The sequence below is a fragment of the Fopius arisanus genome, unplaced genomic scaffold (genome assembly GCF_000806365.1).
Source record: "Fopius arisanus strain USDA-PBARC FA_bdor unplaced genomic scaffold, ASM80636v1 scaffold00147, whole genome shotgun sequence".
Taxonomy (NCBI): Eukaryota; Metazoa; Arthropoda; class Insecta; order Hymenoptera; family Braconidae; genus Fopius; species Fopius arisanus.
The window spans coordinates 156,459-181,602 of NW_011887886.1; the positions used below are offsets into that span (position 1 = coordinate 156,459).

At 37.5% G+C, this 25,144-nt stretch overlaps 1 protein-coding gene and 1 long non-coding RNA gene across 3 annotated transcripts in view; one reads left to right on the plus strand and one right to left on the minus strand.

Moving 5' to 3' along the window:
- The first annotated feature begins 6,947 nt into the window (after positions 1 to 6,947).
- Positions 6,948 to 9,253, plus strand: LOC105272157 (uncharacterized). Its single transcript, XR_892728.1, has 4 exons — positions 6,948 to 7,026; positions 7,118 to 7,171; positions 7,399 to 7,603; positions 7,703 to 9,253. It is a non-coding gene; the product is annotated as an uncharacterized lncRNA (long non-coding RNA).
- A 3,155-nt stretch (positions 9,254 to 12,408) lies between these two features.
- Positions 12,409 to 25,144, minus strand: part of LOC105272158 (27 kDa glycoprotein) — a 39,795-nt gene continuing 27,059 nt past the window's right edge. For both annotated transcript variants that reach the window (XM_011314104.1, XM_011314103.1), the window contains exons 2-4: positions 22,731 to 23,204; positions 18,349 to 18,514; positions 12,409 to 12,759 (exon numbers count right to left, since the gene is read on the minus strand). In XM_011314104.1, the coding sequence (XP_011312406.1) occupies positions 12,522 to 12,759; positions 18,349 to 18,514; positions 22,731 to 23,204 (878 nt within the window). In that variant the 3' untranslated portion in view covers positions 12,409 to 12,521. The remainder of the gene's footprint in view (positions 12,760 to 18,348; positions 18,515 to 22,730; positions 23,205 to 25,144) is intronic.

Genomic DNA, 25,144 nt, shown 5'->3' on the forward strand with positions numbered 1-25,144 from the left:
CCCACCCACCACCACCAATCCCCAACGTCCCAACGTTGTAGGATATAAGTTGGTATTATTTGAAATTTTTACATCAAAAAATCGAAAACTACTATAAATAATAGAGATCGATTTTTTTTATTATTTTTCCCGAATTCCTAAGACAAAATACTACGGGAAACCACCATCAGACTGTGGCGCCAAAGTAATCGGAATCGTGCCGGGGTCAAGCCCTTCGCGGGAGAATTAATTCAAATTTGAATTAATTCTCATTACCAGAAATTTTTCTTTCCGCGGTATTTTTCTCTCGGTTGATTCTCCTGGATTTCTGGGGTTAGAAAACCTAAATCACTAACCTTAAACGTATTAAATTATTTCACTAACCCGTAATTTTATTCGTTTAATTGGCAATCCGCCGAGGTAAAGGCTGGGTTTACCCCGAGCGGCCTTCCACCCGTAACTAATCCTAAAGTTTTTGGCACTCCGTCGGGATGAAGGTTGATTCTACCCCGGACGGCCTTCCACCCGTAACAGCCCTTGGCAATCCGTAGGGGTGTTTTTCGTGTCCCCATGCGGCCTTCCACCCGTACCATCTAACCCTCAGGAACCCTTTCGTTTGGAGCGGCGGCTTTTTGGGCCGGACCTAAAATAACCTAGAGCTTGCCCTAATTTTAACCCTAAAATCCATAGACCACCCCGAAGGGGGAAAATAATCATAATTTTAACATACCCATAAATTCCTATTCTCGCACTCTCTCTCTCGTTATTAATTTTATCCCCGATGCTCGTTACAGTATAGAGAATGTGTGAGTTAATTAATCTGTAAAAAATTCATACGTTGGATCCAAGGATGTTCAATGATTGGAGAACATCCAAGACCACTTCAGGTACCTTATTCTTGAGTCCCATAACACCGATAGCAGATAAGTTTTGAGTTATTGGATGGGACTTGTATTTTTCTTGACGCACGTTTAGTCGACAACAAAAATCATAAACCACGCTGTTTGGTCTCAAATTTCCTATTAATTCTGGGATCGCTTTGGAATAGGAGAGTCCAGTACAGATCTGTAATCCAGAAAAACGAGTTCCAGTTGCTCGTTTTGTCAACTGACCATTTGCGTTTTCGAATGAGAAACAAGAAGTGACCCACAATGGTCCAAAATCACGCACAGTTTCTACAAGATGTAGCAATAAGTGAAGATTTGCGCTCGTGTATCTTTTGTCATATAAATCAGGGAATTTCGCCACAAAGTCGATCAGCATTTCATCTGCACAATCCAACTGTTCTGATGAGATACTCGCCTGATTGAGCAAAGATATTGCTTCAACTAACAATAGATAATGTTCAAAATACATTACTGGCATTATTACTCTCAAGATGGGCAGTGAATAATAAAATAACCATGTTTTTAGTTCAGAGGCTTTTAGATACGTCAGATGTTGAGAAATGGAGCGTGGTAATCTCGAGACAAAATCGGGTGGTCTTATTGTAGAAAGGTATTTATCAACAATTTTAACATATTTAGAGAGAGACTACGCCTCTTGACTGAATTAGCTTGAAAACCACAGTATAAGGAGAGCTTTTACCATCCCCAAGAACACACAATGCATTTCATCAATTGCAGTTCGTCGAATATAATCATTGCAAAAACTAGACACAGGGCTTGGACCTTTTATTCCATATGGAGTCTCATCCGAATATACTGCTTGAGCTGCGAAATCATTCCTTTCTTCTTGGGTGCGAGCATCCAAACGCTGTTTGGATGGGTAGCTACGTACAGTTGTTTGAGCGTATCGTTCTGTACGAATTTTGCATTTTTGACATCCGTATAGAGAATTATACAGCTTTGTATTTAAAAAAAGAGCTTTCGTCGGAAGATCGCACGTTCTACAGATAACCTCAGCTTTCACCAGTACCGATTTGTCTAAGCTGGGGAGTTCAAAATTTACCCCATTCTTCAGTTCAATCAAGTCTTCAGATATTGGTTTGAGGAAGAGTGCAGGAAATGGTTTTTTCGGACCAAACCATAACCCTCCCAATATCATATTTTCTTTTTTCATCCTCTTATTGATGGGAAGCTCGTTAATAGTAAAAAAGAAAGGCCATATCTGGAAATTGGATGAACGAAATATTGGAATTCCATCTGTATTCCAGATGAAAGAAATATTATCGGGGTGTGAAAGTAAACATCCAGGTTGACTCAGTTCTTGATAAATTTTTCCATCGTAAATATCTTCGTAATGATTCTCATTTCATTTGATTCTATTAAAGCGTTCTTGAAGTTTGTGGACGAAATCAGAACGTCTATATAACGCTTCCAGTTGGCTTATAACTGATATTTCTATGAAATAACAGATTTCAGTACCAGCGGGGCATTGATGACAGATTCCTTGGGGTCCGTTAAGGGGGAAGTAACACCTTGAGCAATAGGAATGACGTTTTAAAGGAGAGTAAACATTTTCAAAATGTTTTTTAAATAAATATAAGCTGGTTTTGTACAAATTCGGTGCCGGGCAATTCTACGAGTTTTAAAATATCTGTAAGACATGCCCCTGTCAGTGTGTGCCGCAAAAATAGACTTAAAATAGCTAAGAGACTTTCTCCTACAGTAATTCGGGCTCTTTCGTACAGCAATAGATCGTCCAGACGGTCTTCAAAAATTTCTTCCTCTTGTGCCTCTTCCTCTTCATCGTCTCCACTCATATTTTGATCTATCAAATCTTCATCTGGTCCAGATGCATTATCATCGAACTCATTTTCATCATCAGTTTCATCTACAGTAAAAATTAAAAAAGCAGGAAAAATGAAATCATACGTTGAATGAATTGAAAATACATTCATATGGACAGAGCAGTAGAGTGGTGGTCCTAAAATTAGTGCGAAAGGATATTTTGAAATCTTCCCAATTCCGACTCTAAGTTCCTCAATCAGGACTTGTCATGGTGGTAAGGGAGACGTATTTGAATTCATTTTTTTATTATGAAGGTATTGAGCAAATAAATTAAGAGTCTAGTTTAAAATATATATCTTGTAGATTCAGTTTCATTTTTGAGAAGCTCTCTTTTCAAAAAGACAAAATTTTATTTCTCTGAAAATGGACAAAATGTGCAATGACTCTACATGATTACTTGAAATTTTCTCTTTGACTTTTCTCGTTTTGTCCTAAACTATTAAAAAAAATGATCAATTATTCTTCATACCACTCTGCTCATGTATCAGCTCCTCTTCTTCACTCATTAAAGAAATATTCATTTCATTGGAATTATTTTCATTGGCTTCTTCTGATTGACTACAAATAGAATAATAATGCATAATTATAAAAAGAAAAAGATGAGTGCGAAAAAGTAATGATTGAATGGTTTTTCATCATTTCATATTGTTATGTCCGGAGAATTTTCGCGTCGAAGGACATTGAGTTTTGTTCATAAGCTGGAATTTGTTAATTAGAAATTTTTTGGACGACGCTGGATTTTCTTTTTGTTCTTACCTGCGGATGCTAATATCATCAGTAATTTTCAAGTGAATTTGGTTGAATGAAATGCGAGATATGAGGCCGTTCAAATTTACATATTTGATAAAATTGATAATTAAATCATACATTGGTTGTGATAGAAATAGTTATAGTTAAAGGACCCTTACAATCATTGATGGATCTATCTCAGGTTTTATTGTTGAACAATTACTCACTGCGATCAATTATGATTTTTAGGGCGTGAATTCTTGGGGTGATTCCACCTCTTTTCTCTGCCAGATGACTGGTAGTACACTATCACAGATACTTAGGTGGAGTACCTGTCTTTCACTCAGTTGTTTTAGATTGGATTTGCTGATGAAATTGAGTCTAGGTTCTCGATAGTTTTTAATAATCACAATTAATTAATGTTGAGTCACACCCACCATTCACAAACGGTTACTACTTGTTCCCTTGATATGCAAGAGTTTATTTACCCTCGGTTTAAGGATGCAGTATCCCCGAACAGTTGCTAATTTATGTTCCCTAATATTATTCAGGAACACTCCGAATATTTAATAAAGATTAACGCCGAAATATTAGCCAAAGTCGGACCGATTCCAATAATTATTCCGCCAGGAAGTTGTAGCTCTTTCGTGAGCGGGTTTTTTCAGACTGCCTGTTTCTTGGGAGGCTCCTCTATTTATTTTTACAAGGATTGGCAACTTGATTGGAGTCGGAGAGGTGGTGTGATTGCCACCTCTTCGATTTTGAGTTTATTAACCTGGCTTTACTTGCTAGGGAAAATTGTGAGTTGCTAAATTTTGGTTGCAATGGCCTCTGTGGAATGCAGCGTTGCACATTCCCCTGAGGTCATTGGCGGTTTTTTGTGGGTTTCTCAATTTTCGTGGCGGTGATTCATTGGCTCGGCTCGTTTATTTAATTTTTAATCTATTTTTGTTAATTGTACCTGTTTAAAAATAATCTGGACATTACAATATTTTTCAAGAATTATTGACAAGAAACAAATTTACAAAAAAAAATAAAGAGTAATTTCATACCTTGCAGAATTTTCGAGGTAATCGGCAAGTTGAGAAATATTATCTTCATCGCGATTTGATGCGCTCAGACGACTTCTTCATAAAATTGTCTAACAAGGAGCATAAAGTGTAGTGTCTGTCGTCTTTCCTTGTAAGTCGTGCTGGCAGGACCGGCATTTGTAATAATTTTAATAATAGTTATATACAAAGAGCATAACGCAGTTGATAATTACGGCAATTACGGCAGTTTATAATTACGGTGAGAATTTCTTTCCCTGTGTGGGGGATAAAGTGCCCAAGGCTTCACATTTTTGGTGTCTCGAGAGGTCGACGTTTTCACTCAATTTGAAGAAAAGGACACAAGTGAAACAACATGCATGTCCTGATATGGTTTCCAGGTGATAAAACGGCATCAATCATTGATGAGGAAATGATTTGCTTAGCACCAGATGGAAAGAAACAAAACCAAGGAGATACGGTTGATGTCCAATGGAACAAACATGTTAAACACACAGGAAAAATCGTACGATATGGTGATAAATATGGATTTTCTAATCCTTATTTTAGCACAGAATCCAAGTTATGGATATACTCTTTTAATTAATCATGAAATTCTTTTTTTTGAGCTTTCCATTGATTTTTCGAAGAAATATGATAAAAGCTTCGTTTGTTGGTAGATAATTTCTCAATGAGAAATGTCTTATTACAGCACATTCAATATTTTAAGACACTGAGTGTCAGGTGATACATCATTTGATCTCATTTGGTTCCCAGCTCAGTTATTGTGTTACGAATTTTCTTTGGTTTCCACTTTACTTTTCAGCTCAATCAATATTTGCGATGTAAGACAAAATAGATTTCAGAGTGAAAAACCATTTCGGAGAAAAAAATTCGACTTAATCGCGTGAAGCAATTATTGAAATTATTACAGTGTTTTTTAGCCAAAGATTACTTGAAGAAGCTGAATGTTCACAAGGAGAGTGGAACATTGATTTTACTAAAAGAACGGGGTCTCAGAGCTCGTACAGAATTGAACATCGCCAAGAAAAAATAATTATCCAAGGATAAGAGAAATTCAGATAAAGCTAAACAAAATACCTTGAGAAAATTCAATCAAGATTTACTCCAAAGAATGGGTAAGAACTCACCTATGAAAGTGGAGAAATCTGACGGATTCCTTAGCAGGGGTCTGACCAATTTAGATGATAAAGCATCAACGAAACTTGGCAAGGCTGGAAGTAACTACTCAAAGGAGACAGATATCACTACGGCCTTGAAAATGTTTCCTAATGATGTATCTGAAGAAGATAGACAAAGGTGCCAGCTGTGCAATTCATGTGCATCTTTGCCAGGTTTTTATAAATTTTTATGTTGTTAAAACTCGATTGAGACCCAGAAAAAAACAATTCCCAATGGAGAAAATTATACTCAAAGATCCGCTGTGTCGTCTTTGAGATTTTATGTTATTTTTTTTGTTTTTCGTATTGGCATCACCCTGAATCCATCTATTTCAATTTTCAACGACAGGGATACTTGAATCGCTTGCTGATTAATATTGTGAAGCAAATTCAATAGGAGAGAAATTTTGAATGAATAGTTGTTCGTAGGAAATTACTTTCTAATCTTCATTTGCTACCACATTGACCCAATATTGATTTATCATTTGTGACGATCAATCAGCCCTTTCTATTCCCCTAATAAATGAATTTGTTCGTCAATATTGATGAAAGAAGGAATTTTTATGAGTTTTCTGCATAGTTACTAATATTTCTTGATTGTATAATCATTATTTTTAGAGATTCATATTAAATCGAAAAGTCGTTTACTCTGCCCATCTCAGGAATTGATGGCATTTTTGTTTGCAATGAAGTTCCATAGAAAACCATCTCCACATTGTTTCTCAGATTTAAAAAAAAAACACCTCGAAAGGTATAATTTGAAATGGTTTTCATTTGGTTTTGCCTTCATAATTTTCGTTTTTCCTTCATTTTATCCGAATTTTCGCATGTAACAATTGAATACATTCAGATCGACTCTCAAAAAACATATATTTTCTTTTTTTATTGATTTTCATCCGTTGAATATTATGCCTGGAATGAATTTTAAAAAACATGTAAAAGTCATATGTGTAAAGTAAATAATTTAAAACAGCAAAAAAAAGTGGTTTCTGATTAACTTTCACGTATTTTTTGAGAGGGTAAACATTGATGATTTGACTTAGAATACCCCATGTATAGCAAATTTTTCTAAATCGAAGAGCTCAGAAAATTTCAGTCGAAATCAATATTAAAGAAAATTTCCTTCGTCATTTATAATGTCTGATAGTTATAATCTAATGAAATTTGAATATTCCTATAGTTCATTCGATTAATTTTCATTCCTGATTCAATTATGTGCATTCTCTACATCGAATTTTTCCCCTGACTATCTTTTATAAATTTTATAATCGACTATTGAACTCTGTTACAGTAACATCAGAAGTTTTAGAACATGTCCTTGGTTACTTAAAATTGCACTTGAGCGCTCGAACTAAGAGAAGTGGAGAAAATTAGGAGGTAAAAAACTATTTAGCCTATGAGAATGAATTGAAGATTACTATTTTAATCATTTTTCGTGAGAATTCTCATACATTTTTTTCGCATCAAGGGTAAGAAATTGTTCGTGAAATGCCAACCTTGGAGAATTCCTGGACCCGGAAAGGTGAGAATAAATTCACTCATAAGAATTCATTGTGCAGTGAACCGCCTATTTGCATCTGATAAGAAGATCTGTTTGAGACTTTACTTTTACGATTTCAACATTACTTGATGATTTTCAGAGAACACCTTGCTCATTAAAATCACTCGACAAAGAAGCCTCCATGAATTCATTTTTATTCCGCAATAGCTTGTCAGATCACCAACGGTACGCCTTTACCATATTTTCAGGTCGAATTGGTGCCTTCCTCGGGAGTATGGGTTGAAAGCCAGCATCTTTCAAATTTAACTTCTTCTTGGAAGAAAAATCGTAAGGAGTTCATTAGAAAATTATTGAAATAGCAAGTAGGTGAGGAGAAGCTGATCAAGATGTGTGCAGAAGGAGGAAGTGATGAGCACGAAGGACTCGATCCTGTATTATACAAGGCGATACACGGTGATTTTCCCAAGGCTATTTTTGTAGAACTTTGTGAATACTCGTTCTTATGAAAGCACGTTTAAAAACGTCTAAATTTTTTATGTATTTTTATCGCAGATTACGTAACGCTGCATGCAGAAGACCCACCAGTAAATTACAATCGAGTTGTAAATTTGATGTGTGGTTCACTTCGCGCAGCGAAGAAGAGGGTGACTGAAAAAAAAACGCTGAAAAATGAAATAGAAAAAGCCTTAGATGACAAAAAACAGGGCAGTATATGACCATTGTCTAAGAAGGGGTCTCGACAACAGAAGAAATCTAAAAAATCAAAGGCTACCATCTTGACTTCTCATGAGAGTATTTTATCTATCTCCTCAAAGAGTAGTCGCTCAAATATGGAAGAGAAAATTAATCACCTGGGTGGGACAAGTGATTCACATGCTCAGAAGAAGCGTCAAGCTAGACGAGAGTCTAAAGTTGAAGAAGGTTCTGATAATTCGGAGGTTCGGAAATTCACTAGATGGACTGACGGTATGACGGGAATAAAAGATAATTCATCTCATTCATCAAAATTCAACCAGAAGGATTTGACCCTGCGAATTACAAATTACATTTTTCGTAATCAGTCAGGAGACTTTTCAGTTGAATCTCAATCGAGGTGCAGTTCGTTAACTAAAGACATCAAAACGTCTACTCTAAGAAAGAAACTACAAAGAAAACGGCATCTGAGTGATGATCAATATCTGCTTGGACATCGTTCATCCTCATTCTTATCATCATCATTCATTGTGGACTTGGCTTGGAATAATATAAGCCCCATAGCCTTAAAAAAGGCGAAGAAAGATTCGTGTGAGACAGTTGTTTCATATTCCACTGATGGTAAGACTAAAAAAGGGTCTGTAAGTGAAACCGTACAAGTTAAGTAGCCTTTGAGCCCTAAGAACTTGAATCAAGAGGAACAAAATTCATGTAAAGTGTCGGCTATTTCTTCTGCTGGTTCTCTTGACGTGAACAGAAATATCTCACAGCCAGCTCTGACATCAAATGTCGTGAATAATGGGAACAAAGAGAATAGTTCACTCATTCAGGGACTGCAATCACTGCCCCCACAACATCAAAATGCACCCGGAAATATGCACTATCATCCTTGGAGTTTTCAAGACACTTTTATGTACAATTCGGGATTCCCTCAACCAGCACAATATTATCCTTATAATAATAATAATTATGTAGGTAGCGACGTTCAGTCAACGGAGAATTTTCAGGCTAACTATTATGGGCCACCTATGCCTCAGGATAATCGTTTCGGTACATACACCAATGAGTTCAGGTACCAAAATCTTTAAAAATGGTCAAGAGTCTATTGCTTTAAATGGTAAGTTTTACGTTTAAAAAAGATTGCAATGTGAGTGGATCATACCATAAGTATTTGCAAAACGACCCATGTTACTTTAGGAGAAAAGTGTATATGACTAGTGGAGAATGATTGGAAAATCACACGGGAAAGTTTTAAAACCTTGTCAGATGTAATTTTGGTAATGAAACGTTTAGTTGCTGTTTTGGCTTCCTCTTAACGATTATTATAATTATCATTTTGGTCTGGTTAAAAAAAAACGTTCTATCCGTTTAATATTGTACTTTAGTACTTTAATTTTATGTTTATGTTAATTAGAATGAAAAAGTGAAAGCTATAATGCAATAACGAAAAATATTCCACTTAAAAAAAATCTTTTCAATGATTCTGTCAAGAATAATTGACAATTTTGTATCTTATTTTGTTAATAAATAAAGATTAAGCGCTGCAAGTTTAATTATTGCCTCTCAATAATCTCTATACGGAAAACGGTGAGGGAATTTTCAGGACATACCTTGAGAGACTACTCTACTTCGAAAGCGTCTCGCATGCAAAGAAGAACGTCTCTCGCAGCGAGACTCTGATCGCCTCACGGTGAGTCTCCGAAAAGTATGTATAATGGCGCTAAGCGATACTCGTCGAGAGACGCAGACGCACGTCTCTCATGCCGACAGAGACTCGGATTTTTTCATCCCGGGGTCTGGTGTCTGATTACGAGAGAAGAAAGTAGTCAACTCCTGTGATCTTAACAATTTTTCCATCATTATTCTACTCAATACTTTGTCAAATGTATTGTCATGACTAGGGTCTTCAATTTTCCCCATTTCGCCATTTCCTGAATAGTCAACTGTTGGAAACGAAGAGTTCGTTTAATTCTGAGATGTCGAATTTTTTTTGTGTTGTTTTCTAGTTGCTCAGTCACTCTTATCGAGGCGGTTTTAGGTGTGTATATCGTAAATGTATGTGTATATCAGATGTGTATATCCTGTGTAAATGTAGCGTATATCGTGTTTTTCTAATCACGATGTTTAGTAACCATGACATTGATGAAAACTGGAAAGTGGTGTGACCCGTTTGGTTCATCCGCGATTCCACAATTGAGCTTGTCAGGCATATCTGGTGTAGAGAAAATCTGTGTTATATTGGACTTGACTGACGGTAATGGTTCAGCGAGTAAGGTGTTGCTCCAGCGAACATCCAAGCTAAGTAACGTGTCTTTGGGTCAGTACTTAGATCGATTGTTTAGGAACACAAATCGGTCGAATTGCGGCATAGAAGGCGCGGGTGTGGAGACTCAGTCTATCTTTCTAGTTAGTGTGACAGAAAGACTACCCTACACTATCAGCCGGTTGAGGTTTTCCGTGGTTTCCTTCAGCGCCCGTGCAAATGCAGTACAGTTGGGGAAGAAGTCGGCCCCATGGCACCGCAGGAAGAGGAAAACAAGAAATGAAAAAATCTCCGCCTTCGTGTGAATTGAAGGACATTCACGGGACAGCCTATTGTGGTGTGTCTTGCGCTCCAGAGAAGAACAGACAAATATACGCAGGTCTCGGTCACCAAACTGAAAACTATAAAATGTGAAACGACATGATGCTTTATATTGAAACGGGCAAAAATCTAAATTAAATAATATCATTATGGCAGTTGACGACCAAGCAGGATATTAACTACGGAGGCGGCTCGATTGCAAATACTGTCCTAGAAGATTCTGATAATTATACATGAAAAAAATGCAAGTACTCCGGGGTCAAAAAATTACCTAATATGATTGGGTTTTTATTGGAATAAAACAACATATCTCAAAATCCCTGACTAAATGTCGACAATAACCGAAAAGGTTCTCGGCATAACACAAATCCTCGAACGTCGACAGACGCTGCAAACCCACTTCCAATGCTTTAAAATTCAAAAATAATATTTGATACAACAAGTGGCTTCACCGACCATGAAAAATAACAGATTAAAAATTCAAGGATAATAACAGTGACCTAGAAATTTCGAGAATCACCGAAATAAAAGAAAATTAATATTCGAGGCGACAATAAGCAAAAAATATAAAATAAGACAGACAAGAGTCGTTACTAAATTCAGTTAAAACCCCAGATCTTCCAAATAAAGAGAAAATAATCACGAGTTAGCGAAATATAATTCCAATAAAAATCCAATGACTCTACCGAAGAAACAGATCAAGAAATCCCAAACAGTCCACTATGGCGTCAAACACCATGGACAATAAGTCAAATAAACTGCCAAAAGTTTAAAATTTAAAATTTAAAATTGCTTTCAACTTCGACAATTCTCTTCAAATTGGATTTATCCACCGTTCATCGATGTTCTAGTCCAACCAGTGGTCAGTGGTCAGTGGTCACCACAACTTATCAACTACAGCGATAAAAATCGACTGTAAGTGTACGAGCGCCTAAACGATAAGTGCTCGTTAATGGCGGAACAACAATGTTAAACAGGCGACGAAACGGGCCTACGCCGTCATTCGCCCGCAGTTCCACATAGTGTGATGCCCGTTAAAGTCGTCCACCGAAAACGTCTTTGGAGCTAACAGTGCGGTTTGCCATTGTTTTTCCCATTCATCTTTCGATAGCTGGTAATTTGGACCAGGGCTGGGCAAACTCTGCTCTGAGAGCAAGTCGTGCTCCCGACCTCTATTAGTGCGTAACAAAGGGTAGACGAAAGCCCATTGTATCGGGTGCTGGGCCTTTATGACCCAGATCGTAAAGGCCCTTCTCCTCCGCTGAGATCAACCGAAGTGGGGGTGACGCTTAAGAAAAGGAAAAGAGGAGAAATGAGACTCAAGTAAAGGAAAAGCAGCGAAATAAGTCGATCAGAAAAATTTCAATTTTTTTTTCATGTGTGCATTAAAAAATAATCAGATGCGCGACAAGTTTTACCCTTCCGGAGGATAAATTCTTGCCAGATGCTTCATGGGATACTCCCCACCTTAGTACCTGTGAAGCCCCCACTACTGCCCCCACTATGCTAGTACTAAGACCCTTATTATTGAAATGGTTGTAAACTTTATTGGATTTCTAATTCGAGTTTATGGCTCTGCTCCGAGCTACCTGGAGATTGCCCATGCCTGATTTGGACAACGATAAAGTGACAGGACCACTCATTTCAGGGGACACATTGATAAATCGAAGGGAATGTTCTGTCCACGTTTTCAATTTCGGTTAATGCTAAGTTATCTTTCATAAACATGAATGTGCCCTCGCCCGCCGAATTCTCGACATCCCTCCTATAGATTTTCCATCTGGAGAATTTGTAGCCCCGAGGTGGGGAGCTCCTCGCCTTTAGTCATGTCGACAAATATATAAATATGTGCAAATCTTTCATTAAGAGTCTTTCTTAAATTCTGTTTAAACCGCGAACATTCTGAAATTTTATTCTGAGGTTCTATTCAATTTTTTGAAACAGTGAGCATTATGTATATAGATATATATTTATAAGTAAGTAATTTGTCATGAATTTCATATATTTTTGTCCACCTCAATTGATTTGAAAGTTACATTAATTTTGCAATTGAGTGATCAGCTCAGAATCATGATCAACGTGGGCTCTATAAATTTAGACAAAGGTTAAAAGGATAGGGATATATAATAAAATGATAGAGTAAGGTATGGTGGAAACTGCTCCGCTGATAACTGGTTCTGCTACTGATCTTTCAGCATTAGATCTCACAAACTTTGCACAGGGAGTTTGGCGTTTGACAAAGGTCATTAAGGAGTCCATGAGATTTCCAGGTGTAGGATCATCACATTTCTCCAATTCTCTCACGATGCAAGCTTGAGTTTCGGACGCATCACTGAAAAGAGAAAAAGTTTAGTAAAAGTATTGAAAACCCTGTCGAAGAAATAGCCACAGATTGTAATCTCTCATGTATTGAATGCATTTAGATTTTTTTTTCATTTTTATATAAAAAAAATCACGGGAATGTTTTACACTACAGATTTGTGACTGTGACCAGAGTCGGTATCGAAGGGACCTTCATCTATGATAGTACTATGGAGGCCACTCTTGCAATAAGTTCATCAGTGTTAAGCCTTAATTAAAATTGAAGACTTAAAGGAACTTCAGGTTACCAGATTTTGGGACTTATGAGATTGCGACTGATGATTTTCACTCATACGCAAATATATTCGTTCAACCAGGCAAGCTTAATCGAAGTGAACCCTGTCAGGTTGGCAGGATGGAACGTGGAACCTGACATGTTAGGGAGAATGAATGGCCAAGGTAATACACGCCAAACTCGATATCCTGGAGAGAACCCCTCTGTACGAAAATAAAAACAGAACAAGTATCAAATCATGAAGGCTTTTCAGATCTAGATTCTAGAAAGAGAAGACTGGAAAATCGTCCACAGAATACCAGGTTCCAATGTTGTGCATTGGAACAGTTATTTTTTAGCAATCAGAAATCAGAATTCAAAAAAATGTTAAGCGTTTTCAAAATTTCAAATCGACGGGAAGTCACCTTCAATGGAGGAGAGTCCTGAGAAAGGAGAGAAATCAGATTAATTTCATTTGATTTTATTTTAAATCAAAAGGACAGGCCATTGCATTCCATTTGAGGACCTACTTCGAAGATCAACAGGAGGCCGAGAGATGTCATCTGACTTCAGATGTCATGTTCAGAGACTGATTTTGGGCATGATCATAGATGGGGCCTGAGCCCAGTCATCATTATCACGGATGTAACGCAATTTATCGAACACGAGACTGATGACCATCAGTGGAAAAATAAGACGAAAAGAATTGAAAGAGAGTTACTATTCTCGTGGTGCAGTGTGGATATCCCTGGCACTAGCTTCTTTTGGAGCGCGCCGAATTAAAATGTCTCCACTGACCCCTTCGAACAACCCTTCGGAATGATGAGCCGTCCGAATGCCCGCCTCGTCTAATATCGAGCGCGCGTACGCCAGTATGAGTCTTATGCTATATGCCGGGAAGTCTCATAGAGGGACTGGGAGTGTTTCTACATGTCCGTTCAGTGCTATTGCCTGTCCGTAGGCCTGCTACGCCCTAAACACTCGAGTTCTCACGTCCTCACGCGCTTGGACAGATCGAGCAATTTCCGGGGAAACTCGAGTGAGCTGCAAAGAGAAGATCACTTAATCCAAAATTCAGTTTAATGTGCGGGATTTCTAAAAATCCCATTACAATCTTAGTCTTAATTTTTGTCTTAGTTTAATAATCTTTACTTCATACAGAGCCTTCGTCAAAATATTAGCAATACTTGACTTTGTATCATCTTAATAAAATTAACTTGACCTTCTTCGGACAATCAACCCGACAGGATCCTGGAGGCGCTAGTCCTCTCACCTGGCCGTTGGTCCCTAGTCTAAATCGGTAAACACATTTGAGTTGCCAGGTTGGAAGGCTCGCACGTCGGCGACAATACTCCCTATCAATGCTGGGCAAACATCAACTCAGCGGCAGCCTATCCGAAGCCTTTTCGGCCTCCGCTTGATGTCTCTTTCGTCTCCACTGTTCATACAACTGGATTCTTTTCGGTTGAAGGGGATTTCAACCTTTTGCGAGAAAAATCTCGTTATACATATTAGAAAAACTTTTTTGGGTAACATCAAATCTTCATGGTTGAGGATATTTTGGGTCATCTGAACATGACTTTTTTTTACTTTTTTTCAACATTTTTCCAAAAAGTATTTAAAAACTAAAAAAATGTTGGAAATTCGGCAATTTTTACAAATTTGAAAAATTTTACGGAAGCCATGAAAGATAGCTTAGTATTTCTCTCAGAATTTGCCATCTTCGATTTCTATCACCTTCGAGCAATGTTTCCCAAGTAAAAAAAATTTTTTTTTATTCGCTTGGAAAAACTTTGAGAACGAATCATTGAAAGCCAGATGACCCAAAATATCCTCAAACATGAAGATTTGATGTTAACCAAAAAAGTTATTCTAATATGTCCTTGCATTTATCATTCCAATCACAGATTTGAGGTGATTGAAATAGCGTAAATTAGGGGAAAGGGAGTGTAAATTACGAGGCTAAGCACGTCATTCACAAGATCGAATCTTACAATTTCAGTCCGTAATTTTCAAATTTTTAAACTCGCAATGTACGCGATCAGGAATCGCGTAAATTACGTTTTAACTCTGCTATTTTAAATATAGTGTTTTCTGTGTGTATTCTGGAACATCGATACTTAATTTTTTGTATGAAAATATCTAATTAATGGTTGCTTAGTATTCCTTTCTATATATATTTCGAATTTTGCGCTAGAAAGAGCAGAGTACAGATTTTCATCTAAAAAATCAAGTATTGATATTTCAGAATGCAGCAAAATGCGATGAAAATATTACAACTGGAATAGTATATAGAAGGAATTGGTTCCCCATGATGAAAAAATGTCAAAATTCATGGAAAAAATTTATTTATTGCGAGAATTTTTACAAAAAAAAGAAACTGCCCGACCCGCCGACAACCTTTTATTTTCTCCTTAAAAAGTGGAAATGACTTTAGAAATTATCTCCATTTATGCATTTTTAAAAAATAAAAATATAATTCAAAATTGAATGCGCGAAAGAAAAGAAGCTTCATTTGGATTTTTCGGGAAGTTACACGGAGAGAAAAATCGATGAATTTTTATATTGTGATTCCGATAAAAATTACTCTACTGCCTTAGAATCTAGGTGTAAACCGCAGGCCTGAGAAAAATTACTATGCCATGAAGTAACATTTCTTCATCGGCCGAGCAAAACTTCGTTATCGGCCAAATAAAAATTCATAGTCGTCGCAACAGTTACCATTGTTAAATTCAACTTCAGCAAGAATCGGAAACATTCGACGTTCATCGCTAACCAATCATATTAGGTTAAAAAATGTTTGGAGAAAATGCTGTGTAGCACAGTAAAAATTAGAAGAGAGCACAATAAAAAATACCGATTTGGATAGGAATTTTTGAAGGATTTCTATCAATTTTTCTTTCAAACTCAAACAAAACATGATAGACCTTCAAATTTTATAGTGCTGTTTAGTAAATTTTATGGAGCCACACATGATTAATTACGGAATGTATAAGAAAATTTGACATATTGATAGTAATTTATATTTGTGAATTAACGAAGTTCTAGTATTCTAGCATTTTGCACCACGATTGTAGTGCACAGTAATTTTTATTGGAATTTTCTCTCCGTGTAGGACTTTAAAAAAAAAAAGAACAAATTCTCATTTCGAAAAAGGTTAGGTTAATAAATGTGCAAAAGTTCATAGATGTTTCTCGCATTGCCTACTATTACCAGGAAAAAAATCAGCAAAATCCAAATTTCACGATTTTATTCGTCTTAGTTTTTCGGAAAATGCCCTATATATACTGGAGCTGGCTTCTGCGATGACCGTACCCCATTTTCTGTTAGAATTCAAAATGAAAATGAAATGAATGAACTCTAATAGTAAAATACTAAGTTAACAAAGCGGACTTTGTAACTTTTTGTTAAAATCAGTTTCATAGAGGGTGGTGGACTAGGAAGACTCGCTGCATCGTTTTACTCCTGAGATGAGCGCTTTTGCTATAAAATTATTAAGATTCTAATTATAAGGGACCTAACGTGATTATAAGAGTTGTCATATATTTGTGTAAAGGGGGTAACATCGATAGATGGCCCATGCGTGTGACGGAAAAGCAGGGGCAAAATGGTTTGAATTGTTATGCACGTGTTTGGACATTTTCTCTTTGATTAAAAAGAAATATAATTAAAAAATGATGGTTTCACATTCATCGGTGGAAATGAAAGTGGGATGCTCGGGAACTTGAGAGAGAAAAATTACATCTTCAGTTAAAGTTTATAAAGTCGATTAAAAACAACCAATAATCAATCAAATCATAACAACAAAAAAAGAAATAATTGAAGCAATATTTCCAGTAGCGGAAATAGAAAATTTGTCTATTCTACTTTTCCCACCACCAAGTTTCTGCTCAATATCCTCACTGCTCTTGCCTACGCGCAGGGCATCATGGGACCGAAGGGGGTGCAACTATAAGCTTTATGGCTTGGGACAAGTTTGCCTAATGGGGGTTGGGAGTTGGAGTAGCTCTGGGAGCTTAAGTTCCCACCACCTCTGATATGAGGCCCTGCACAACAGGCACTCTATCTCTGTTCATGCTCGGCTCGTGTTGAGCAAGGAACTCCCAAGCTGGCTCTCTAAGCGCTCCGCTTAACCTCTCTCATCGCCGGTATCTCTCTTTTCTCCTCTTCAGGATCTGAGGAAACAACAAGGTTCCTAGTCATAACTTTCCTCTGGAGGATCGAGGGCTCGACCGTCTCGCTCTCTATCTGTACTTCTCCTCCACCGGACTGAGGCCTCAGCTAAGTAAGCTCTCTAGATGTTTCTCCCCTTTACGGGATTGAGAAATCCGCGTATCAGACTCGCTCTATGTGCATAGACGGTCGATTCAAGAAGTGTCCCTCTGAGGCACAATTGTTCGTTAGCCGTCCAGCTAGGTCTCAACTCGTCTGGCCGCTACAACGTATTATTTCCCGAAAATACATCGCAGGTAGGTGAGCTACTAGTACTCTAATCTGTTCACAGGTGCAGGGAGAGCGGACCTGACCGCTGATGTCCCCCCCCCATGAGGTAATGCCTGCCGGCGGTTCCGCGGGGGGTTCAAGGGACCAGGCGATGAGAGGAAGAAAAAGGGGGTTTACTCAGTAGGAATCTGAGATCTGGCCTTGATTGACCATGGCCAGAACCTATGTAAGGTTCCCCAAAACCTCTTTAAAAAAAAAAAAAAAAAAAAAAAGAGTGACCTGCCGAAATGACCTTGGGCTAGCCTGGCATCACCATAGGTTCAAGCCAGACTCAGGCTAGGAAATGCCAGGCTTGGCAGTATAGGGTCAACCAAGCTTGGCCCTGCTGTCAATGCTTGGCGATTCCTAGCAGGGCAGGGGTAGATTGTATCACTTTTTGTAGAAAGAAAACATTTCGGATCCGTATAGTATGGAGACCAGTAACGAAAATATGGTGGGAGCCAGACATTCTATTCCTACCAAACGGGGGCCAATGTAATGTTTGATGTCCTTTGTCTCACCGAACTTGATTGAGCCGACTTATCGACAAGCGCATAAACGGCACGCAACTACTCGATCAACGCATGTCCGCACAGCAATAAGATGTTTGTAGAGAGGGGAGGTTTACCAGAATGGTCCTACATCACCTAGTACAAATTTACTGTCTATAAGTATGGGCAAAGCCAGACCGAAGAATAAGCATCAGCTGTGATACAATTGTACCGTGCAACTGAAATGTTCCTTATATCTGTGATTTTTCGAAAGAGATTCAATATGTTCGTGCAATCCTCGCATATTCGTCAACCATTTCTATAATTTTCCGTATTTTGCATGATTTCTTTCAGATTTTGATAATATATTCACCTGCATTTTTGAGCATCAAATTGGAAAATAGGGATTTTATCAAATGTTGACATTCCAGGCTTAGTGTCGTTAGTTCGAATATATTTGCTATATGTAGCATTTATACATTTCCCCACGTCAGTGTATCTCTGCTGAAAACATTCCTTGCCACCGGAGCCAATGAACACTGAAAAAATAAATAAACAATAAAGACACCATAATCTCTGTTGGAGGGTTTCGGGACGATGATTATTATTATCCCGGTTTATTATTATTATCGCGCCCATGATTACATGATTCGGCGATCAACCGAGCCGGCCGACGGCGGGCGAAGATTGATCTAAATTATACAAGTGTCTCGCCCGATAGATTATAAGTATAGTAACGTTAGTTATGCCTTGAAATCACAAGATTCAGAGTAAAACAAAAGATATTTGGTAATTTCTAAGTATTTTTCCAGTGATGTGGCAATGCACTGTTCCTGTATTTTGCTCAAATACCGGTACTCGAAGTAACGGTTGAGCTTTATCAGGTTTCGAAGTTTTGATAAGGTCTGGTATTTTAATTTCAAAGCCTTCTTCATTCTTTTGAATGTTTTTTAATCTAATAGAGAATAGTGTTTGTTGTCGGTGTGCGGTTTCCAGGGCCACTAGCATTGCTAGTTTAAAGGTCATTTCTTTAAATTTTAAATCTTCTAGTGAATACCATTCAGCTAGATGCTTCAAAACAGGGTCAACATTCCAAGTGGTTTCATAACGTGGTTTCGATGGTCTTTTGTTGTAACAACCTTCGACAAATCTGGCTATGGATGGATCCTCACCCAGATTAGTTGGTGAAATAAAGGATAATGCTGCTCTAGATGAATTTATTACTCCGAAACCAGCGTTTGTGGCGAATCTTTTTGAGAGAAATGTAAGTACCTTGGATGGGGATATATCAAATGTGTCCTCTTGGCGGTTCGTGTTCTAACTCCAGGCTTTGAAGGTGCAATTATGTTGTTTAAATATCGAGTCTTTAATTGAGGCAGCCATGGTGCCAATGGCTTCGTCCGAAATGTTTTTCCTTTTTCATGCTAGCTTGATAATTTCGTGGCTACCAGGGTAAGTTTTGACGCTAACGGGTGTATCTGGGACCTGCAGGGAGATAGTAATAGATTAGGGTCTGGGTGGAAAGTTAAAACTTTATCTGTTATCATTTTTTGGAACATGCGGATCCAGGGTTGGTTACTCCACCAGGGAACTACGGGAGTGTCTGTTGCTTTATCGTTTTTTATTTTTCGTAAGACCCTGGGAATTATCGAAAATGGTGGAAAGGCCTAAAAGAATTCAGAGGACCAAGATAAAGTGAAAGTATCTGAGGTGTATGCGTTCAGGTCACGACCCCATGGGTAAAATATCTTACATTGAGTCAATATCCGGTTTCCCGAAAGTATCTTTAATTTTATTGGAGGCGTAATCAGCCAATTTTCAATTCAGTGTCTATTAAAATTTCGTGAATGCGCGTCCGCTTCGATATTTTCCTTTGAACCGATATATGCCGCATGTACCCAGATTCTTCTTTGTTCACACCAATCCCATAATTCTTTCGCTAGTTGGTATAAAGAGTTTGATATCGTTCCTCCCATTTTGTTAGTATATGATAGAGTCTATTGTATTGTCGACCCTAAGGAGCAATTCGCAATCCTTGATATCGCAAGCAAAGGATTGGATGTTTAATCTCTAGCCGACGTTCTTGGAAAGACCATTGACCATTAGCGCCCTTATTTTCATATGCCGCTCCCCAGCCCATGAGGCTAGCGTCTGAACAAATTTCCATGGTGAAAATATTTTGTCGAATGATGCGTGACGTGTTTGGTAATGTTAGTTTCCACCATTTTAAGTCTTCGCTGACGAATTCAGGAATGCATATTTTTTGGAAAAAATCCATATGATATTTTTGCAGAGCCTTTAGCCCTTAGCTCTTTCTAGCATTTTGCAGTGAAGAGGGGCATATTTTACCCCGGGAGAACATGAAACTAATGTACTAATAAGTTGAGCGAATTCTTGTATTGAGCAGTAAGTTTTCAGCTCAAAATTTTTCAATAATTTCATGACTTTTGTCATTTTCTCTTTTGGCGGTTCGGTTTTTTTGGATGATCTAAAAATTGATGGGTGAATTTGATATTGTTTTCGCAATCGGCAGTCGTCGCACCAAAACACAGGATGTCGTCGAGATAAATGACAGACATGAGTCCTTTGATTCTAAGTCAGCTAACTACTGGTTTAAGTAGTTTTGTAAATATGAGAGGGCTTGTGGACAGGCCAAATGGAAGTCATGAAAATTGGTATCGGGTTTTTTCGAAAAGGAACGGAAGGTATTTTCTAGATTGGACGCGAATTAAGAAGTAGGCGACTTTCATATCTATAGTGGCCATAAAAATACCTTGATCAAGTAATTTACACGCTGTTCTAAAGTCTTCCAATTTAAAGTGTTCAGTTTCAATGAGTTGGTTCAGATTTTTTAGGTTTAAAGTAAATCGGTGTTCGCCATTTGGTTTTCGACGCAGGAAAAAGGGGGAAATGAATTCATTTTGAAATTCACTGCAAGGTTTAATTGCATCAATGTAGTCTGTGAATTTCGCCTTGGATGATATTCTTTTCAGTTGAAGTCCAATTTTGTTTAATCATTTTCGATTGGAAGGGAGTTTGTGCAAAGTCAATCTCGTAACCCTGAACAATTTGGGAGATAAATCGATCAGAAGTTATTTTGTTCCAGTTTCCATAAAAAAAGGTGTAATCAACCTGCAAGGTTTTTCTTCCATGATTAGCTTGGGGTCAGCTAGTTTCCCTTCAATCTAAATGTTCGTAACCGCAGCTAATGCTAATAATCCAGAGTCCGCGAGATTTTGTGTCGTCGACATATATTTATCTCGCTTGAGGGTACTGTCTGAGAGGGAAAAGGTCAATTCTGGGTTAAGAATTTAAGCTTCCAAGTGGCAATCACCTTCTCTTTGGTATTTTTTCAGGAATTCTGCCTTATATTTCTTGTCCATGGATGTTTTGAGCCATCCATTCCAGCGCACCGCAATACTCAGATGAATGACTGCCTGTTCTTTATTTTGTGTGGAATCGTCGTCAAGAATTGGGAGAGTGTCCTCGTCAATCTCCGTAGGTTCCGCGTTCCGAGATTTTTTCTCGGTTGGAATTTTACCTGAGTCATTTAGTGAGGTGTTATTTAAATGGGGTTCGTCACAAGGGTTTTGGGTATTTGTCTTTGGAGAATATGAGACACAGACGTAATTAATTTCATTGGGAAGAGGATCTGATGGGGAAGGGTGTGTCGTTAGAGAATATCATACTTTGGTTATGTCTTACCTCTCGGATAAGCTCAACCATACAGATTATCCGAACATTGACTTATCTCTTGTATAAGTTCGTTCATATAGGTGTATATATTGCGTATAAGGATCTCTCAAAGAAAGAATTGCCTTAAAGTTCACCTTTGTCGTTGGGAGAGGAAGGTGTTTCGATTCCAGAGTTTTCTTCGATGTCATCTGGAGGCTTGGGAGATTTGTCTGTAAATTTCGACTCAATAAGTTGTTCCATTTTATTTAATTGAGCCCAGATGCGATCGGTTTCCCTCTCCCTGCATCTTGATCTGCTCTTGCTCCTGCTTCTTGATCTTTTCCCGTGTTTTCCCATAACCGGATACGATTTTTTTACTAAGAACGTGTTGACTTTTTCGGCACAAGAAAACGAATGAAAGCGATTGAGAGAAACCAACAGCACATGGCAAATCCAAAAATCTTTTGTTTTACTCTGAATCTTGTGACTTCAAGGTATAATTAACGTTACTACACTTATAATCTCGTAGGGCGAGACACATAGTATAATAATTATTATTCTTGGAGTGTTCAATGTTTGGGGAGCTCTGGCAGAATGTTGAATCAAAACGCGGCCTCCATCCGGAAGCCAATTATAGTAATAAGTGCACCAGAAGTTAATCTATTTCCCCAGATTCAGTGACCGAAAAATCTTTCTCGTTTGGAAACAAAAACGGTCAATGATAGAAATATTCAGGTATTCTTTAAAATTATGCGAAAATTAATAATGTCTAAATGATGCCTCTCATTGTCATCATGTATTGTTATAATTTTTTGGATCGCAGTCCCTTCAATTCGAAGATATCTTCAACATTATGTATGTTCATTTTAACAATGGAAATTCTCCGTTTTATTCAATTTAGGTAAAATTATCGATCAACAGTATTACTATAGCGTATAATCGAATATTAGTACACCAATATGGGATAACGTTATGAAATAAGCCCCATTGAATGCATGTTTTGAGAAAACCCGAAAATAACAAATGTACCATTACTAACTACAGGAAGGTTTAGTGCATTTAGCTGTTCCCTCTACTTACATGCAATTCGATCACCTTCTTTATGACAAATGAAGTCCAACACTGAATGTGTAGCATCTTTTACTATTGCTTGATTATCCTTCTCTATGGGCTCCAAGCAAGGATCCAAAACATTAGTGAAATTCGAAATGCACTCTTCAAAAATTCCCCTTTTATCACAATACTTCTTAAAAACAATGTCAAGATCTCCAGTAGGTTTAGCGGCCTCCATCTCCTGGTTGAGGACAGTAAAGTTCACTAAGTTCTTCACACAATTAAAAAGTTCGTCTTTGGCAGCAAAAACTTTATCGAAAGTCCCTGTTCCTCCATTCTTATCACATTTTTCTTTCAACAATTCTTTCATCTCATTAATTTTCCCAAGTGCTACAGTCTGGTTAATGGCAGTTAAGTTTGCTCCCTCAAGTCCAGGGATACCATTAATTTGCTTTAGGATCTCTGGAGAATTCGCTGCAGCTCCCCAAAGGTAGCAGAACACTGAAAACATTATTGACAATTGTCGATTTAATAATTCGAAGAATTTGCAAATTTCCATGAAATTTCAATTAATTAGTGTTGCAGTATTAATTTTTGTAAATACGACTGACAATATTATTGTCACACTCAGGACCCGGCAATCTCGGCTCATCGAGCTCAAGCGGCTCCCGAGATTCGTTAGTGAGAGCTGAGAGAGGGGTCTCATCCACTTAACGAAGCTACCTGCCCTATTTCGACTTTTCTCCCTTCTTGAGGCCTGGTTCGACCGATACCGAGAGAAGGCCGCCGTGCGATCGAGTGGGAATTTTCAACATTCTATTTTCTAATTTGAAATATAAATATAATTTTTTTATGCAAAATAGGCAGCAATACGTGGAAACTTTTTTTTTGCAATGCTTTCATGATGATGAATCACCCTTAAAAATTATTTTGCGTTCAGACGGTATTTTTTCAGGAATTCAATAAATAAAATAGATCGAGTATTCGAAACTCCGAGGTAGAGCGATACTTCATGGGATAAAGTTTACCCAATAATTTGAAAAAAAATCATAGATAAATAGTGGTATAAGTAATACTCGTAATAGTTGTTGTTAAAAAAATACTATAACTCTGATAAGAATTTTCAAGGCTGATGATACGAACAGGACTGGGAAAACCTACCAGCTAAAACTTCACTGAAGCTGACTGGCTCCACTAAAAAAGATCGTTATATTGATGAAAGCAGAAAAATTTGCACTTAGCTAATAATGACATATCATACCAAATGTTCTACAACTGCTCAACAAAAAATCGAGTTAGGCTTAGACGAAGTTTATGGCAGCAGCCTTGGGAAAAGAGGCTGCTTGATTATGATTGACAAAATTGAATTGTTTTTTTTTTAATTTTATTTATTTACCAAAGTAGCAGAGATATATTATAGTAAATATAGTGCTAAATTGTTCAAATAGAAATTCAAAATCCAACACTTTCAGTTTCTGACATTTTGGAATAAAATGTGATATTTGAATAGATTTTGGAAGAATATTAACCATATTCGTGCAATTTTATCGCATGGAAAAAATCTGTAAAAATCCGTTAATTTTCCGTTTTTATTGATAATGGAAATAGCGAAGTATGAAACTAGCATTGCCCTAATAAATGATAAGTATGCCAAGATCTTTGATGAAGGACAATGCTCAATGGAAAGAGCGGTTTGTATGATACTATCATATAATGAAGGTGGGTTTCTCGGAAATCCAAACGGTGGAATTGTACTAATAAAAATGAACTCAAACAATGTCCAATTGGAAAAACATTGCAATTAAAACTTGACACGTTTATACTTGCGTTAAATTTCTCGTCCCAGATTCGATAATTTAACCTGAATTACACGGAGAGAAAAGTCCAAGAAAAATTACTGTGCCGAGCACGACAATCGTGGTGCAAAATGCTAGAATACTAGAACTTCTTTGATTCACAAATAAAAATTACTATCAATATGTCAAATTTTCTTACACATTCCGTAATTAATCATGTGTGGCTCCATAAAATTTACTAAAGAGCATTATAAAATTTGAAGGTCTATCATTTTTTTTTTAGTTTGAAAGAAAAAGTGATAGAAATCCTTCAAAAATTCCTATCCAGATCGGTATTTTTTAGTGTGCTCTCTTTCAATTTGTACTGTGCTACACAGCATTTTCTCCAAACATTTTTTAACACAATATGATTGGTTAGCGATGAACGTCGAATGTTTCCGATTTTTGCCGAAGTTGAATTTAAGGCCCGGGTGGAGGGATTTTTGCCCGACATGTCCCTAGGAAATTCCCTAGAAAAAACGCGTTTTACGGGTAACGAAATGCCAGCCCCTGTAGGCCCTCAAAAAATATAATTGTAGGGTCAATCGACAGATAATTATTTTTGCCGGGCCGGTAATTAGGTCTCAGGGGTGGGAAATTGAGGAA